This window comes from Prionailurus bengalensis, chromosome X (assembly GCF_016509475.1).
Source record: "Prionailurus bengalensis isolate Pbe53 chromosome X, Fcat_Pben_1.1_paternal_pri, whole genome shotgun sequence".
Taxonomy (NCBI): Eukaryota; Metazoa; Chordata; class Mammalia; order Carnivora; family Felidae; genus Prionailurus; species Prionailurus bengalensis.
In genome coordinates, this window is record NC_057361.1 from 127,990,310 (window position 1) to 128,006,412 (window position 16,103).

The 16,103-nt window shown below is 52.7% G+C and overlaps 1 protein-coding gene and 1 pseudogene across 2 annotated transcripts; one reads left to right on the forward strand and one right to left on the reverse strand.

The window, feature by feature from the left end:
• Positions 1-7,198: 7,198 nt before the first annotated feature.
• LOC122477940 lies at positions 7,199-9,053 on the reverse strand (annotated as a pseudogene).
• Positions 9,054-11,946: 2,893 nt separating this feature from the next.
• Positions 11,947-13,348, forward strand: LOC122477413 (cancer/testis antigen 1-like). Of its 2 annotated transcripts, none has more exons than XM_043570380.1 (3): positions 11,947-12,364; positions 12,707-12,812; positions 13,049-13,348. In XM_043570380.1, exons 1-3 carry the CDS (start codon positions 12,069-12,071, stop codon positions 13,103-13,105), a joined length of 459 nt encoding a protein of 152 aa, XP_043426315.1. In that variant the 5' UTR covers positions 11,947-12,068; the 3' UTR covers positions 13,106-13,348. The 2 variants fall into 2 exon arrangements, with proteins under 2 accessions (XP_043426315.1, XP_043426313.1); XM_043570378.1 differs by having other exon boundaries at positions 11,956-12,364; positions 12,707-12,835.
• Positions 13,349-16,103: the final 2,755 nt, after the last annotated feature.

Sequence of the window (16,103 nt, forward strand, 5' to 3'; positions counted from 1 at the left end):
CTCATTGTTTGTGAGTTCAAGCCCCACGTCGGGCTCTGTGCTGGTAGTGTGGAGCCTGTTTGGGATTCCTCTGTCTCCCTCTCTCTGCCCTTCCCCTGCTCCCACTTTCTCCCTCTCTAAGAACACATTAGTTAAATTAACAAAGAAAAAAACCACCTGGTAAATGAAATAATGCCAAACAGAATGCAGTGGCTCATTTTAAAATTAAAATATGAGGTGGAAATGCAAAATGGTGCAGCTTCGATGGGAAATGGTGTGGAGGTTCCTCCAGAAATTAAAAACAGAACTGCCTTGGGGCTCCTGGGTGACTCAGTCAGTTAAGCCTCTGACTCTTGATTTTGGCTCTGGTCGTGACCTCACGGGTCGTGGGAGGGAGCCCCAGGTCGGGCTCTGCACTGTGCGGAGAGCCTGCTGAAGATTCTTTCTCTCCCTCTGCCCCTTGCTCTCTCTGTCTCTCTCTCACTCTCTCTCAAATAACAAAAAATAGAACTAGCTTACAATCAGGCAATTCCACTTCTGGGTATTTGCCTGAAGAAAATGAAAACAGTAATTCAAAAAGTTGTATGTACCCCTGTGTTCACCGCAGCATTATCTACGATAATAGCCAAGGCAGGGAAACGAGCTAAGTGTCCGCCAGTAGATGAAGTGACAGAGCAGATGCCACACACGCACACACACACATACTGTCACATGCACACACACTCGCATGCACGCACACACACACACACACACACAAATATTACTCAGCGATAAAAAAGAGCTCTGTTTGCATTTGTGGCAACATGGATGGATCTAGAGGATACTCTGCTAAGTGAAATAAGTCGCACAAAGACGAATACCATATGATTTCACTTTTATGTGGAATCTAAAAAACCAAACCAAACAAAACAGGAATGGACTCTTAGATACAGAGAGTAATCTGGTGGTTGACAGAAGGGAGGGTGTGGGGGGCATGGGCAAAGTAGGGGAGGGGGATTAAGGGGTACAAAACTTCCAGTTATAAAATAAATAAGACACAGGGACACAATGTGCAGCCTAAGGAATATAGTTAATAGTATTGTAACAACTTTGTATGGTGACAGGTGGTAGCTAGACTTACCGTCGCTATCACTTCCTAACGTATATAAACGTTGAATTAGTATTTGTACGTCTGAAACTAGTATGAGGTTATATGTCAACTACGCTTCAATAAAAAGAAAGTAAAATTTGACTAAGGGGGATTTCTTGGAGGAATGTAAGGACGGTTCCCTATTAGAAAATCAGTGCAAATAGTACACCATATTAATCACTCCAAAGTGAAAAATCATATCACCGGTTTTCCACAGGTATAGACGTGTCTAACAAAATCAATGTTCTTTTTGCTTTATTAAACACCTTGGTCTAGTCAGATGAAGGGAATTGTTCCCTTACATGACGTATCTCTAGCAACAACTCAAAATCCAAAAGAACACTAGAAGCATCCCCACTCCAGTCTGGCTCTAAGCAAAGATACCCTTTCTCACCACTACCATTTTACACTATTGTGTGAGTAGACAGTGACGTCAGACAGGTAAAAAAAGATGTAAGGATAAAGGCCTAAAAGACGGAGGTAAATTTCTCATCATCTGAAGATGCTGTAACTGCTTACCTGAAAAACACGAGGTGATCCACCTGAGAAACTATTAGAAATAAGAGAATTCAGTAAAGTGGCCCCCTATATAATGGATATGCAAAAACAAGAGCCTTCATAAGTAAGGCAATAACTAGTAAGGGTCAGCGAAACATCATTCACAATAAGAGTAAATGCTATGACATACTCAGGCATAAACTTAAAACGTGGCGGAGGAAAACTTTGGAAACCTATTAAGGGAGACGAAAAGAAGGCTGACACAAAATAATTTCAAAATGTTTTATTTAACCCAAGCATATCCAAAATACTATCATTTTAACATGTAGTCAGTAACAAAGCATTGAGCTATTGTGTGTTCTAATCATACTGTTTTCAGAATTCCGTGTGCGTTTTACACTTAACATCTCAGCAGAGTTCGTGTGCTTAGCAGCACGGGTGGTTCATGACCACCACGTCGCACAGTGCAGATGTGGGGCAGGGCGAGCGCTCGTACAATGCTGCTGGGCAAGCAGATTTGTATACCTATATGATGTCGACATCCTCTATCAAAATGTAAATGCTCATATTATTAGAGCCCAAAGTACACTCGTAGGAATTTCTCCCAGAGAGTTTATTGCAGGGCACCCAGGATTGTTAAGCCTCCATGTTTTTGGCAGTTGCAGGCAGAAAGGTTTATCGGTTGCATTTCATCCCACAGTATAGGAAGACTCACTGTATCACATTGCTGTTTTGATCAATGAAAGTGGTCGTTTGTCTCAGTTCATGTGTGTTGATTAACGAGACTGATTTATTTCATATTTTTATTAGTCATTGTGTTTCTCCCTCTGTGACTTGTCTTCTCATGTCTTGGTTCATTATGGTTTTCTATTTCCATAGGTTGGATGTTTAAAACTTATACAAGAAGCTTTTAAAAATTAAGGGGATATTGGGGCACCTGAGCGGTTCAGTCAGTCAAACGTCCGACTCTTGATGTCGGCTCAGGTCATGATGTCACAGTTCGAGAGATGGAGCCCTGCTTGGGGCTCCACACTCACAGCATGGAGCCTGCTTGGGATTCTCTCTCTCCCTCTGTCCCTGCCCTTCCCCCGCTCTCTCTGTCTCTGTCTCTGTCTCTGTCTCTCTCAAAATAAATAAACATTTACAAACATTAAGGGGATATTGATATTTTGTTATACAGATGGCAGATGTTTTCTTCAACTGTCCTGGGTTTCTTTCTTTTTTTTTAACCACTTAACCATTTATTTTTTTTTCAATATATGAAATTTATTGTCAAATTGGTTCCCATACAACTCCCAGTGCTCATCCCAAAAGGTTGTCCTGGTTTTCTAATGTCGATACATCTATCCTTTTTCATTTGGGATCTCTTCCAATGCCTTTTGATTAAGAAGTTTCACTTCATCTTGAGAGTATATTATCAGTGTAATATTTGTAAAATAGTTTCGGCGCACCTGGGCGGCTCAGTCACTTGGGCGTCTGACTCTCGCTTTCGGCTCAGGTCACGATCCCCGCCTTATGGGATCGAGCCCCGTGTTGGGTGGGCTCTGCAGTGCGCATGGAGCTTGCTTGGGATTCTCTCTCTCTGTACCTCTGCCCCTCACCCATACTCTCTCTCTCTCTCGCTTGCTCGCTCTCTCTCTCTCTCCCACACACACACACACACACACACTCTCTCTCTCTCTCCAAAAAAGGTAATACATTAAAAGTAAAAATAGTTTCATGTTTTATACCTAACTCTTTTATCCACCTAAGAATTATTTTGCTGTGAAGAGCTGACATTATTTTTGCCTCTTTTCTTGGAACAATTCTGTAGTTTTCTCAGTACCATTTATTAGATAATACTTGTCTGCTGATGTGTTCTTACCTACAATGAGGTATGTTTGTGAACTTGTTATTGTGTTTCATGAGTTATAAGCTGGATGTGGATTCATCTGTCAATACCCCTCTGTTTAACTTATGTTACTTTTAATGATTGGTAGGGTAATCCTCACTGATCACAGTTCATTTTCACAGATTTCGTGGCTCTTCTCACTTTAGTCTTCTTCCAGATGAGCAGTAGAAGCTTTTTTCCTCAATTAAAACATGTGTTAGGGGCGCCTGGGTGGCTCAGTCGGTCAAGGGTCCGGTTTCGGCTCAGGTCATGATGTCACCGTTCATGGGTTCAAGCCTCGCGACAGGCTCTGTGCTGACAGCTCAGAGCCTGGAGCCTGCTTCGGATTCTGTGTCTCCCTCTCTCTCTGCTCCTGCCACACTCACGCTCTGCCTCTCTCTTTCTCTCAAAGATAAAGAAGCGTTAAAAAAAGTTTAATGTTTTATTAGGTCTCTAATTGCCTTGAATATATAGGTTAATTTGAAAAGAACTGACTTCTTCGTAATGCTGAATCTTGTCCTCCAAAAAAGTTACATCTCTTCCTTTGTCCATGTTTTCATTTGTGTCCCTCAGCAGAGCTCTGCAGTTTGTTTCTCCACAGGCTCCTCTCCTTTCTTCCTCAGGCAATTTTACGTTCTTGTGCTCGTTGAGTGTGGGATAGTTTTCTATTGACACTTCCAGTTGGACCTTTTCTTCCTGGAATGGAAGTATATTAGTGATTTTTCCATTTCTGATTTTGATTAATTTATTGAATATTCCTTTTAGCTTTCATATTCAGTTGATTCTTATGAATTTTCTAGAAAAAACAATCATAGTTACAAATAATATACTTTTTGACCCTTCCTTAAAGTAAACATTTTTTTAATCATTTTTAAATCTTTTATTCATGTTTATTTATTTTTGAGAGAAAGAGAGAGAGGCAGAGTGTGAGCAGAGAAGAGAGAGGCAGAGAGAGAGGGAGACACAGAATCCGAAGCAGGCTCCAGGTTCTGAGCTGTCAGCACAGAGCCCGACATGGGGTTCGCACCCACAAGCCATGAGATCATGACCCAAGGCGAAATCGAACTCTTACCGACTGAGCCACTGGCTCCTCATTCTCAGGGAGAACAACAACAACAAAAACCCTTAGATGCTGCTACCTCAAACTAAGGTATTTTCTTTTTGTATCAAAAATAATTTCGGGGCGCCTGGTTGGCTCAGTTGGTTGTTGCTTAAAAAAGTTTTTTTAAAGTTGTATTTATTCATTTTGAGAGAGACAGAGAGTGTGAACAGGGTTGGGGCAGAGAGACAGACGGACAGAGAGACAGAGAGAATCTCAAGCAGGCTCTGCGCTGTCAGCAAAGAGACGGATGCAGGGCTTGCTCTCATGAACCGTGAGATCATGACCTGAGCTGAAATAAAGACTTGGTTGCTTTATTGACTGAGCCACCCAGGTGCTCCTTGTCCTGTCCTTTCCTTTCTGATACTGATACTTGCTACATCTATCTGCTGCTTTGGTATTGGCTAGGATTTTGACAAACTGTTAAATGACACTTGTGGTAGCGGGGATCCCTTTCTTACTCCTGATGTTAGCAGAATGCCCCTAGTGCTCGGCAGTACGTACAAGATTGCCCAGACTGCTTTAAAATGGGTGTCCTTATCAATTGAAAAAACTTTTCTCCTTGTGTACCAACTTGCGCTCAAGGCGTCGGTACGTCAGTGGTAATGCTAACCTGATAGACTGTGTCGGGACTGCCTTCTGGCGAAGCAGATCTTTGATTTGATTTCTTTGTTTACTGAGTGATCGGTGTGGTTTTCTATCTCTTGAGTTAACATGATTATTTTTCATTCTTTCTTTACAAAATTGCCCATCATCTCTAAATTGTGTAACTGTCATAAAACCATAGAGTATCTTTGTGAATTTTAACATTCTCCTCCATATATTTAAACCTGTTGTTACATATTCTTATCATTTGTTATGTCGTCTATTTGGTTTTCCTTTTCCTTTTTTCTGTACCTGTACTGTTGGTCTGTTTAAAGACTCAGATCTTGGTTCCATTGACCTATTCTAAATGGGGTTGGAATGCTTAGTGCTTTCTTGTTATTCGTTTTCTCCCCTTTCTTTGTTTTGTTTCTGTGTTGCTGCTGTGGTTTCCCTACTTTCTTGAGTTAAATACTTGGTTCATCGATTTGCAATATTTTCTTCTTTGAAGTTTATTTCTTTATTCTGAGAGGTCGAGAGTGCAGGAGGGGCAGGGAGAGAAGGAAAGAGAGAATCCCAAGCAGGCCCTGTACTGTCAGTGCAGAGCCCGAAGCGGGGCTCAAACTCACCAACCCCGTGAGGTCGTGACTGAGCCGAAATCAAGAATCGGATTCTTAACCGACTGAACCACCCGGGCGCCCCTATTTGTAATGTTTTCTATGCATGAAATAATTTAAGGTGGCTGTGTGTCCAATGCACAGACTTTGACCAGCGCTTGGACCAGCATTCTGGATACAGCAGTAGAGGCGAAGCAGACGTTGATTCGGAGCTGCTTGGCTATGAAGAATGTGAGGTGGGTGTGGTGGCTGGGTGTGGCATCACTGGTGGCCACACTGACGGGCAGGTTCCCCGCCCAGGTACACGGATAGGAACAGACTGAGGAGGAGGGGCTGGTGCCCAGGCACCTGTGACAGCCCCAGGAGGAGGAATCCTGAGACAACACTTAGGCTGCTTCTGGCCATGGCTCCTGGTTTCTGTGAGCATGCGTTGGAAACACGTCTGTCAGTATTAGAGCAGAGGCAATCTGGGAATGCATGCAACCTTCGTCATTGGCAGAAATAAAAGTGTATGGTGCTTTTCGAGGGATTTCCAACGTGGGGTAGTGAGGGCAAGAGATCGTGGGATGTACAGTCACCAAGGGTTGCTGGGGCTGGTGAAGCTCTCTGTGTAACTTACTTCTTGCTTCCCCAGAAGCAAAGAAGAACCATACAGAGAAGACAGAACTCAAAGTACGGGCAGGGGTCGGGGGAAGACAGCGGGAGCAGGGGAGTTGACACTCATTAGATCCCAGTTGCTTTTGCTTCATCTAGGAAGGGTTCAGGGTGATGACCATTAAAGTAAAATTGGGTACCTGCGTGTGTGTGTGTGTGTGTGTTTGCATAAACTTAGACATATATACTCATATGCATGTATTCATAGAAAGATGCCTAGAATAATATTCGCCAAGATGCTAATTGACCAACTGTGGTCATTGGAGGATGTGAGATTTTTAACTCTAATGCTTTTAAACAAAAATCATATCAGTCTTCTAAACTGTGTTCCTTGGGGGTGCCCGGCAGACAGTCAGCTGAGTAAGCGACTCTCGATCTTGAGGGTGTGAGTTCGAGCCCCACAATGGATGTAAAGATTACTTAAAACTAAAATCTTCAAATAAATTAAAAATAAAGAAAAATGGTGTTCCTTGGGTGTCAACAAGAGTTTCAAGAGGTTTCTGTGATACTTGAGGAGTTTGGATAAAAAGTTCACATTAGATGAAAGCCATCAGGAGTAATGCGAAACGTGCAAACGATGGGCATATTCCCACATGTTGAGAGTCCTTGATACCGAAGGACAGGACGCACGTGGGTTCTGCCAGTTCCCAAACTGCCTTCTACCACCTTCCGCGACTTGCACGTCGACATCCCAGGAGCCGCCCCGCCCCCCCGCCTGAGGACAAAGGGAAGACTATCCGGGGGTGCCACAACTGAGAAGGAACCGGGAATAGCAAAGCTCAGTTTTATTTTCTGCAGTAGCAAACATTTAAATGGCAAACAAAACAAGGGGACCATGAGTGCCCAAGGGCTCGGGCCCTCATTGCCCTCAGAAGACCAGGCAGGCGCCCAACCTCAGGTGGCAGCTAGCGCAGGAATCACTGCCCTAGGAAGGACGGACCGCCCAGACGGGGGACACGAGGCTAGACCTTAGCCCCCTTTCGCCAGCGCGGGCTTAGCGGGAACCGGGAACCGGAAGCGCTGCATGGTCCGAATCACCACGCAAAGCTGGTCAAGAAAGTTGATGATGGAAATTCGGAGGAGGAAAGGGTTTTCAGCTCTCCAGCGGCTGAGAGAGGAGAAAAGGCAATCAAGTTGGAGGTGGTGGCTCCTCCCCTTCCTCGCTCAGCTCCCCTCCCCGCCCAGGTACCCATCCCTTGCACCCTTCCCCGCCCCCAGGAGCGACCCCCCTACCCGCAGGTGCAGGTGTTAGAGCCTGCGGGCCCTGGCCCGCACCTAGCCCTCGACGATCCAGCAGAGAGCGCCCCCCCCCACCCCCCATGGAGACTGGACCCGCCACCTGCAGCCACCCCGACCCCGGCCCTTCCAGAACTAACATGGCCAGGACGCTGCCGAACACAGTGAGCCGCTGCTCCACAAGGCATCCATACGGTTCCCGATATGGGGCGAAAGACGCACAGGCGATCTCCGCCTCCAACTGGGACGGGAAAGGCACGCCGAGGGCGCTGGGTGCAGATTCGGTTAAGGTACCACCACTACTCACTCAGGGCCTGAGCCCCCTTCTCAGGCCACCCTGACGAGGCCACCCACTCCCGACCCTAATGGCTCGCGGCCACCCCGTTACCAGGCCCATGTCCGCCCACCGCCCCCGGGAACCCGTTTCCCCCCTGATCTCCTTCCTTCCTCCTCCCCCACCTCTCTCCAGCCACCCCGGGACCACCCTGCTTTCAGATCTTTGCCCCGCGCCCCGCAGGTCACCGCGGCTCCTCTCCCTTTCCGCCCCCTGCCCATGCCCGCTGTCCCCTCGGCTAGGATACAATATGTGTACTCGGGTTTCCGGCCTTCCGGCCGTGGAGAGGGCATCTCCGCCTGGCCCGGGGGCGTGAGGTGGTCGCGGGACACGCGGAGCCTCGCCGGCGACCGCGGCCTCCGCGTCCGCGCCTCCGAGGCCGTGACCGTGCCCGCGGCGGCCGAGGCCGCCTCCCTGGCCCTCCTGGCCCTCCTGGCCCCCCTGGCCGTCCCGGGCGTTGTCGGCACCGCCCGCCTCGCCGCCTGCGGCTGCGTCTGCCGCCTCCATGGTCGTCAGGCTCCGCCTCAGGTCCAGTCCCCTGAACACAGGCCCGGCCGCTCGCCCAGTCGGCTGGCGGCTGAGGCGCTGCGGCTCCTTCCCGAAGCTCCGCCCCGCGCGCCGACCCCGCCCTCCCCGCGCACGCGCAAACGGGCCGTCGGGAGGCTGCCGGGCGCGTGGCCGGTTCCCGCCAAAGCGACGCTGTCCCAGGCTCTCTCGGACCCTGGCTGCGGAAGCCCCGCCTATCACAGCTCGACGCCACCCCCAGGCGCCTGCGCCAACGGGCTCCTAGGGTTCCTAGTGAGGCCGCCAGGCCTGCGGCCGGTGCCCGCCCAGCCGGCCTTTCCGCCCTTGGGCCCTGGGAGACCCCCTGGCTTAGCTAGACTATGAGCGCTTCCTCATAAAGCCCACGCAAGTCACCCCGGCCTCCCGGGAGCGCCGAGGCCAACATTTCCCCACCCCCACCTCCCGGCCGTTCCCTTGGGCGCCTGACTGGTTCCCGCCCAGCCAGCTCTGCCAGGAGCCCCTAGAGACTACCCCCCCCCACCCTTGTCCTCCTAGCCAACGAGGGTTCCCTCCTAAGGCTCCGCCCCCAAGCATCCAAAGCAAGGGGGCTCCCAGGAGCGCCTGAGCAAACAGACCCCTCTGTGTTCCTCCCGGGCCTGGACCTGCTTCCCGCGCGCCTGCCCCGAAGCCAGCTCTGCCCTGGGCTCCCAGAGACCCCGCCCTCGGCCGCCTCTCCAGCAGCTGCTCCCTCACCAATCGTCCCCACGGGCTGTGACGTGTGACCCCACTGCACCCGCGCAAACCAGTCCTACCTCAGCTCCACCCCCTCCCCACACCCCTAGCCCCTCCCCAGACCTCGTGGGAGGCCGCCAGACTCCACGGCCTGTTGTCCAGAGGGCCCTGCCTCTTCCTTGGGCTCAGTGTCCCCAGCACGTGGGGCTCCACGACCTCGCAGCGGTTCGTGGAGGGAGATGGGCCACAGCCCAGACGGACACGGCCCCGCACCCCGTCCCCTTCCCCGGTACAGGTGGACACACCAAAGCGGCCTTTGGAGGGGGCGACTGAGCACAGGTGCGGATCAGATCGGCGGTCTGGGAAGGTCACGAAGGGGCTCCCGTCGGGGGGCAAGCCTGCCAGTAGGAGGCAAGGAGGGAAGGGATGGCGACTGGAGCTAAAGTAGTGGCCACGGAGAACAGGGATGCGGTCGCATAGGAAAAAAACCACAGTGCAAAAGGGAAATCACTAAAATCCCAACCTAGGCAGCTACTGTATATGTGCACGGAAATCCTGCCACGGTAGCCTGAAGTGTAAACACCTCGTATCTCTGTGTGGTGGGATTGAGGGTGGTCCCCACTTCTTTTTTGTGTATTTCTCCCCCAAAAGGTTCACAATGACTTTACCTGACCTTTAGTGTTTTCAATTCTTTGACATCCTTGCGTGCGTGATCTCTACGCCCCACGTGGTGCCGGCACTCACGACCCAGTGAGTGCTTCCACAAGTCAGGCTTGAGAGAGCAGATGATGCCATGCAGGGCGCCGGGCAGCAGCACTCCCCGCACCAACAGCACGACGAGGACCACGCAGGGGAAGGTAGCTGTGAAGTACACGATCTGGGGCGGGACGGAGGGGGGGACCTGCTCAGAAGGGGCCCTGCGGCCCCGCCTCCCCACTTAGGGGCCCCCAGCCTCAGCAGGGGGACAGGCGGGCCACACTCCCCCCACTGTGGTACGGTCCGCTCCGAGGTCAAGCGGGAGGCCAGCCTGCAGCCCCCCCTTCTACTCCTCAGAGCCTGGGCTCCTCCCGAAGGAAGCGGGGTGCTCAGCTGGCCATCGGCCGCCCCCGCAAGGACAGGTCAGCTGTAGAGAGGGAGGGCGGAGGCAGGACCTTCCCCGGGTGGGGAGCAGGACATGGCCTGGAGGCAGGTCCCATGCCTCCTGTGGTTCTCTGCACAGAGGCAGGGTCCTGGGCAGGACGGAGTGGACTGGGCCGGCCAGAGACAGAGGCGACAGCAAGGTGACTGCGAAGACCTCTGCCTCCGTCCCACCCTCAGCAGAGCAGGACAGGTAGGCAAGGGAGGGCCACGGGCCGGGTCCCCCCAGGCTGGCCGCAAAGCAGAGAGTGAGGAAGTAGTGAGTGAGGAAGAGAGGGAAACTGGGGTGGGGATGCCCGACACGGGCAAGTTCAGCTGGCGGTCGCCTGGGCCTGTCCCCTCAGGACGGAAGGCGGCTGGGCTGGAGTTTGGAGGTTGCGGAGGACTACCCAGGCACGCGTGGGAAATCCACCGGGCTGGGTTCAAGGACCTGCCCCCGCCTCAGGCCCTGGCCAGGTCACCTCGCATGGCGGGGTGCCCCTGCCCCCCACCGGCCATGCTGCCCCCACCCCTGCCATCATCACCCACCCCGACCCGCCCGCCTCCAGCTGTACCTTTCCTGTTGACTTGACCCCCTTGCAGACACAGAAGTAGGCCAGCACCCAGCAGGCCGGCAGACACAGGGTCACCTCCCAGTTGAGGGCCCCTGGCACGTCCAGCACTCCCCCCCCCCCCCCCCGAGAGCCGCAAGACTTTGTTCCTGGGGGGGGTCAGCCCGTCAGGGCTGCCGCAGCTGAGGGCAAAGCGACCGGGGAGCTGTCGCCGGGGCGGTGCTCCCCCATGCCGCTGCCCTCGGGTCCAGCTGGGCCCCCCTGGGCCCCCAGGCCCCCGGCCCAAGCCCACAGCCATTGCGGTGTGGGAGGCGGGAGCCCGGGAGCCCCCGGCCAGAGGCCGGTCGCGCCCTCGGCGGTGTACCCTCCCCCAGGCTGGCAGGCACTAGGGGACTGACGGCGCCCGGGACCGAGAAATGGTGAGGGAGCCAGGCCCGTCCCTTCCAGCTCCCCTAGGGGCCGCGCGGGGCGTGCTCCCTGAGGACAGGCAGGGCCTGGGAGTGGCCCCTGCTCGGCATCCCGCGTCGGCCCCCCCGGCCCCCGGGGACGGGTCCCGGCACACGCAGACCCGAGTCGTACGGGGAGCCCACAGACAGGGACAGGCACGGTGCTGCCCAGAAGCGCCTGAGCGCGGCCCACGCCTCGATGCCCGGGACCCGGGCGGGCGGCGGTCAGGGGGCTGCTCACAAGTGCGCCCGGCTGGCGCCTGCGCAGACACACGCTTGGGGGGAGGGGCGGGCCAGGCCGGAAACAGTCACGTGCCAGTGGCCTCACCAGAATGCTCTCGGGGACGAAGGAGCCCGACAGTGACGTCACGCGTCGAGGGGCGCAGCTTCCGGAACCAGCCTCCATCTCCTCGGGGTCAGCGTCGACCGGATCCAGGCTCTGGGCCAACACAGCGAGGCCGGCTCGGTGGGAACCAGCCTGAACACGCTTGAGGGGAGGGGCGGGCCGCGCCGGAAGCAGTCACGTGCCAGTGGCCTACAGGAGGGGATTCTGGGCATTAGCCTCGGGCCGGTTTGCGCAGGTGCGCGGGGAGCGCAGGTGACGTCACCCGCTTCCCGAGGGAGCCTCGTTCGTTCGTTCGTTCGTTCGTTCATTCGTTCGTTCCCTCGGCGGTTCAGCCGAAGTCCAGGCCGGGGAACCATGGAGGCCACAGATCGAGGCGCAGGCGGTGGGGCCGGCGGTCCCGAGGGTCAGCGTGGCCCGGGAGACCCCGGTGTCCCAGATGGCCCCGGAGGCCACGAGGGCCCCGGCGGCGGCAGAGGTGGTGAGGGAGAGGAGTGTGCCGCGGCCGGTGCGGCCCCGCGGGTCGCGCAGGCGCCATGTGCTCCCGTCCCGGGCGCAGCTGCCGTGCCAGGGCTTGGCGGACACCCTTTGCCGGGACCCGGTGGGCACGGCGGTCCCACAGCCGGAGGGCCGGGGAGCCAGCCGCTGCAGTTGTATCCTCTTGGCCGAGTGGCGGGTGGCCGGGGCGATGGGCCTAGAGGAGGCGACGGGGCAGGGGGCGGAGGGGAGGGGGTTCAGCCTGGGGGTCCGGGGCAAGGAGGGGAGGGGGGGACCGGGGCACCGGAGGGACCGGCCCGGGGGGCGGATGGGCCAGGGGTGGCCGGGAGGGGTGGCGGGGAGAGGCGGCCTGATGGACCAGGAAGGAGGGGAGCGGACCTGAGAGGATGGAGAGGGGGGAGAGTGGCCGTGGGGGAAAGCAGGCCTCGGAGTGGTCAGGACGCCTGAGGCACCGACGCGATCGGTTTTCGATGATGCCTTAACCGAATGGCTACCAGCTACGTCACCATGCCTTTCCCGTCATCCACGGAGGCACAGGTGGCCCACCAGTGTCTGGCGACACAGGGCCAGCCCCAGGTCGGGGCAGTTCGGAAGGAGTTCACGGTATTCGGCAACGTCCTAATTATGTTAGTTCCAAACGGGTCCCTCGTGGGGGGTGGTGTCAGGTCGCTAGGGCCTATCTCCTGAGGGCCGTTCTAATAGTGAATTGGAGACACCAAAGGTTAGGTCCAAAGAGGTAGGTGTGGCACCCTGAGCCTGCGGCCACCTGAGGGGGGGCAGAGAGATAGGGGCAAGAGTGATGACATTTCATTTGGATTTTCTTTTTCCCTCACTTTTAGCCGACTGACTGCCGAAGACCCTGGCCAACTCCAGGTTTCCATCGCCTCCTGTCTTGACCAGCTTTCCCTGTTGGTTTGGACCATGCAGCGCTTCGTGCCCCCGTTTTTCAGAGTGCCGGAGCCAGGCAAAAGGGGCTAATTGTAACCTAGCGTCCCTTCCTTCCCTAGGGCGTCCATTCCGATGCTGGTTGCCGCTTTATTACGGGGGTCTAATTGTCTGTATTGGACTTTGGGCCTTGTTTTTCCCTATTGCTGGAGGAGGGGCGTTCTTACAGCAGAAAATAAAACTATTTTTCCGCATCTGAGTGTATTTTCAGCTACTGTGTCAGAGCAAGGGGAGAGGGCAGAGAGAGAGAGAGAGAGAGAACCCAAGCAGTTCCTGCGCTGTGAGTGCAGAGCCCGACGCAGTGCTTGAACCCACCAACCTGAGATGATGACCTGAGCCGAAACCGACTCAGGTGCTTACCTGACTGAGCCACCCAGGCGGCCCTCGTTGATTAATTTTTCAATTGGAATAGTCATATTTTACTTATTGATTGGTGAATGCTCTTTATATACAAGAGATACCAAATCTTGGCCAAAGTAATTGAAAATACTTTCCTTCCTCATTGCTTCACTGAATTCTTGTTTATAGTTCTATTCTGTACTGGAGGGTTTTTAACTTTTTCTTGTATTTAAATATGAAGTTTATTGTCAAATTGGTTTCCATACAACACCCAGTGCTCATCCCGACAGGGGCCCTCCTCAATACCCATCACCCACCCTCCCCCCCATCAACCCTCAGTTTGTTCTCAGTTTTTAAGAATCTCTTATGTTTTGGCTCCCTCCCTCTCTAACCTCTTTTTTTTTTTTAATGTATGCAAGTGGTACATTTTTGTCATTATGATTTTTGCAGTTGATGTCCAAGGGAAAGCCATCCCCACTGTAAAATTATAAAATTTGTCCCTCATGCCATCTTCTAGTACTTTGAAATGTTAACACACAAGGAATTTATTGTGGTGTGAAAGATGACATTGGTCTAATTTTGTCCCCTTCCCCCCAAGGTTCCTCAGGTGTCTCAATGTCATTTATTGACTAATCCATATGTCTCCGCTGAACTGAAATGTCGCCTTCACCAGGGTCTAAACCTGCATCTTCATTTCTTCTTGCACATTTGTTTCTCCAGCAAATTTGGGCTAGGTGATCTCGGATGGCCTCTCTGAGGAAACGGCCTGAAGGATACAGTAGAGAAAGTTGGGATTGGTGTGGGAGAAGGGACAGACAGAGACAGAGGAGGACAGACAGACCGGCCGACAGAGAGATTTGATTGGCTCAGCTTGGATTGCCCTTCGAAGGGCGCAGGGAGAAACATGAGGACAAGAACGAGATGAGAGAGAGAGAGGTTAGGGCATCAGTGCATTAGAGGACTGTTGCACTGGGGATACTGGAGCATTTGGGGTTTTCTTCTTTCGTTAAGAAAAACCTATTATACATAATACTACTATGAATATTTTGTTTAAAAAGATTGTACAGGGGCACCTGGGTGGCTCAGTTGGTGAAGCGTCTGACTCTTGATTTTGGCTCAGGTCATGATCTCACAGTTCTTGGCATCGAGCCCTGCATAGGGCCCTGTGCTGAGCATGGAGCCATCTTGAGAGTCTCTCTCTCTCTCTCTCTCTCTCTCTCTTTCTGCTTCCCCAACCCCCGCTCACGTGCATGTGTGCGCGCTCTCTCAAAAGAAATAAAAGAAATTGAAATATATTTCTATATATGTTTAAATACACACAACCCTAGTTTCAGTGGTGATGGAGTTTTCAGGTTATTGAGTTCACGATCTTGTAGGAACTGTACATTCCCCCATGACCTACTGATCCAGGTTTCTGTAATTACGGCATATTACCTGGTTAGCGGCTGAGGGAGCATTATTCTACTATGTAGGAGAGTGAAGGATATGGGGAGAAAGGCCCAGATGGGTGGCTGCAAAGTTGATGTCCAAAGTCGAGCACAAGTCCCATGTCCTCAGGGGAGGGTAAGGTTTCTCAGCCAGGACACAAGCAGTGTTCTAAGGGACCAAGCCAGAGCTGTGCCTGGAGAAAGAGATGTAAAATGAAGAGCCAGAAGCCAGAGTCAAACCCAACTTGAAAGAGTACGTAAAGAGCAATGGTGAAATTATTTGGGTTACTCGAGTCAGAAGAAAAAGAAAGCCGGTCTTGACCTTATTCTTAAGTCAAACAGTAAACAAAGCAGGATGCAAAATCCAGAAGCAAACAGCCACAACCACAAATAAACCAACACCAGTGTCTAATTACACAAAGGTGTTAAGCTCTGTTAGGGAAGAAAACATCATAAATAAAATGGAAAGACAAGTTAGGAAGACATTAGTAACCCAAAGGGCAAACTAAAGTGAGTATCTTCAAAACACAAGTGACCCTTAGCAAATAAATCCATAAAAGACACAAACAGCCCAGTAGAAGATTGTACAAATGACAGGACCATGGGATTCCTGGAATAAGGATTATAAACAGCCAATTTGGTACAGGGTATTGTTTACCAGTGGGAGCGTCTACATAGCGTGAATGGAAGCCTCCACTCTTGGATCCCCCACGGAACGTTTCCATGAGGATCTGCGCTCAAATAAGGACAGCCAGAAGGAAAGTAGCAAGCACAAAGCAGTTTATTAAGGACAGTGCACTCTCCAGGTGGCAGAGCGGACAGGCCCAGAGGTGTCTGGGGTTTGGGGTGTCCTTTCTCTGTATGTTTGCATAGGTTCCGGATGGGTCACAGCTGGCGGGGTCTCCCACTGAGGGTGCTTCCCATCATGTGAGCAACTCCTCCTACCGGTTGGGAGGGGGAGTTTTTCTGGCCCCGCCCACAAGGTTCTGGCCAGAAGAGTCCATGGCCATCTTCCCTTGGGCGGGGAGAGTTGAAAACAAAACGATGTAAATCTATTATAATGAAGCTGTAGGTTACCCTGAGGCCAAGGTTGAAGAGGAGAGCCCCTGTTCTGCACCTGTGGCCCTTGGTCTGTCAACCTGGGGGTGTTGGAAGCCATAGGACCAGGATGTTAACAGCCACA

Bases quoted from the DNA above. Each gene is read 5' to 3' on its own strand.
- LOC122477413 (XM_043570378.1), top strand. From the start codon at position 12,069: ATGGAGGCCACAGATCGAGGCGCAGGCGGTGGGGCCGGCGGTCCCGAG. The intron at 12,365-12,706 runs GTATCCTCTTGG...AATGGCTACCAG, and splicing joins GGGAGCCAGCCGCTGCAGTT to CTACGTCACCATGCCTTTCC. The intron at 12,836-13,048 runs GTTAGTTCCAAA...CCTCACTTTTAG, and splicing joins TTCGGCAACGTCCTAATTAT to CCGACTGACTGCCGAAGACC.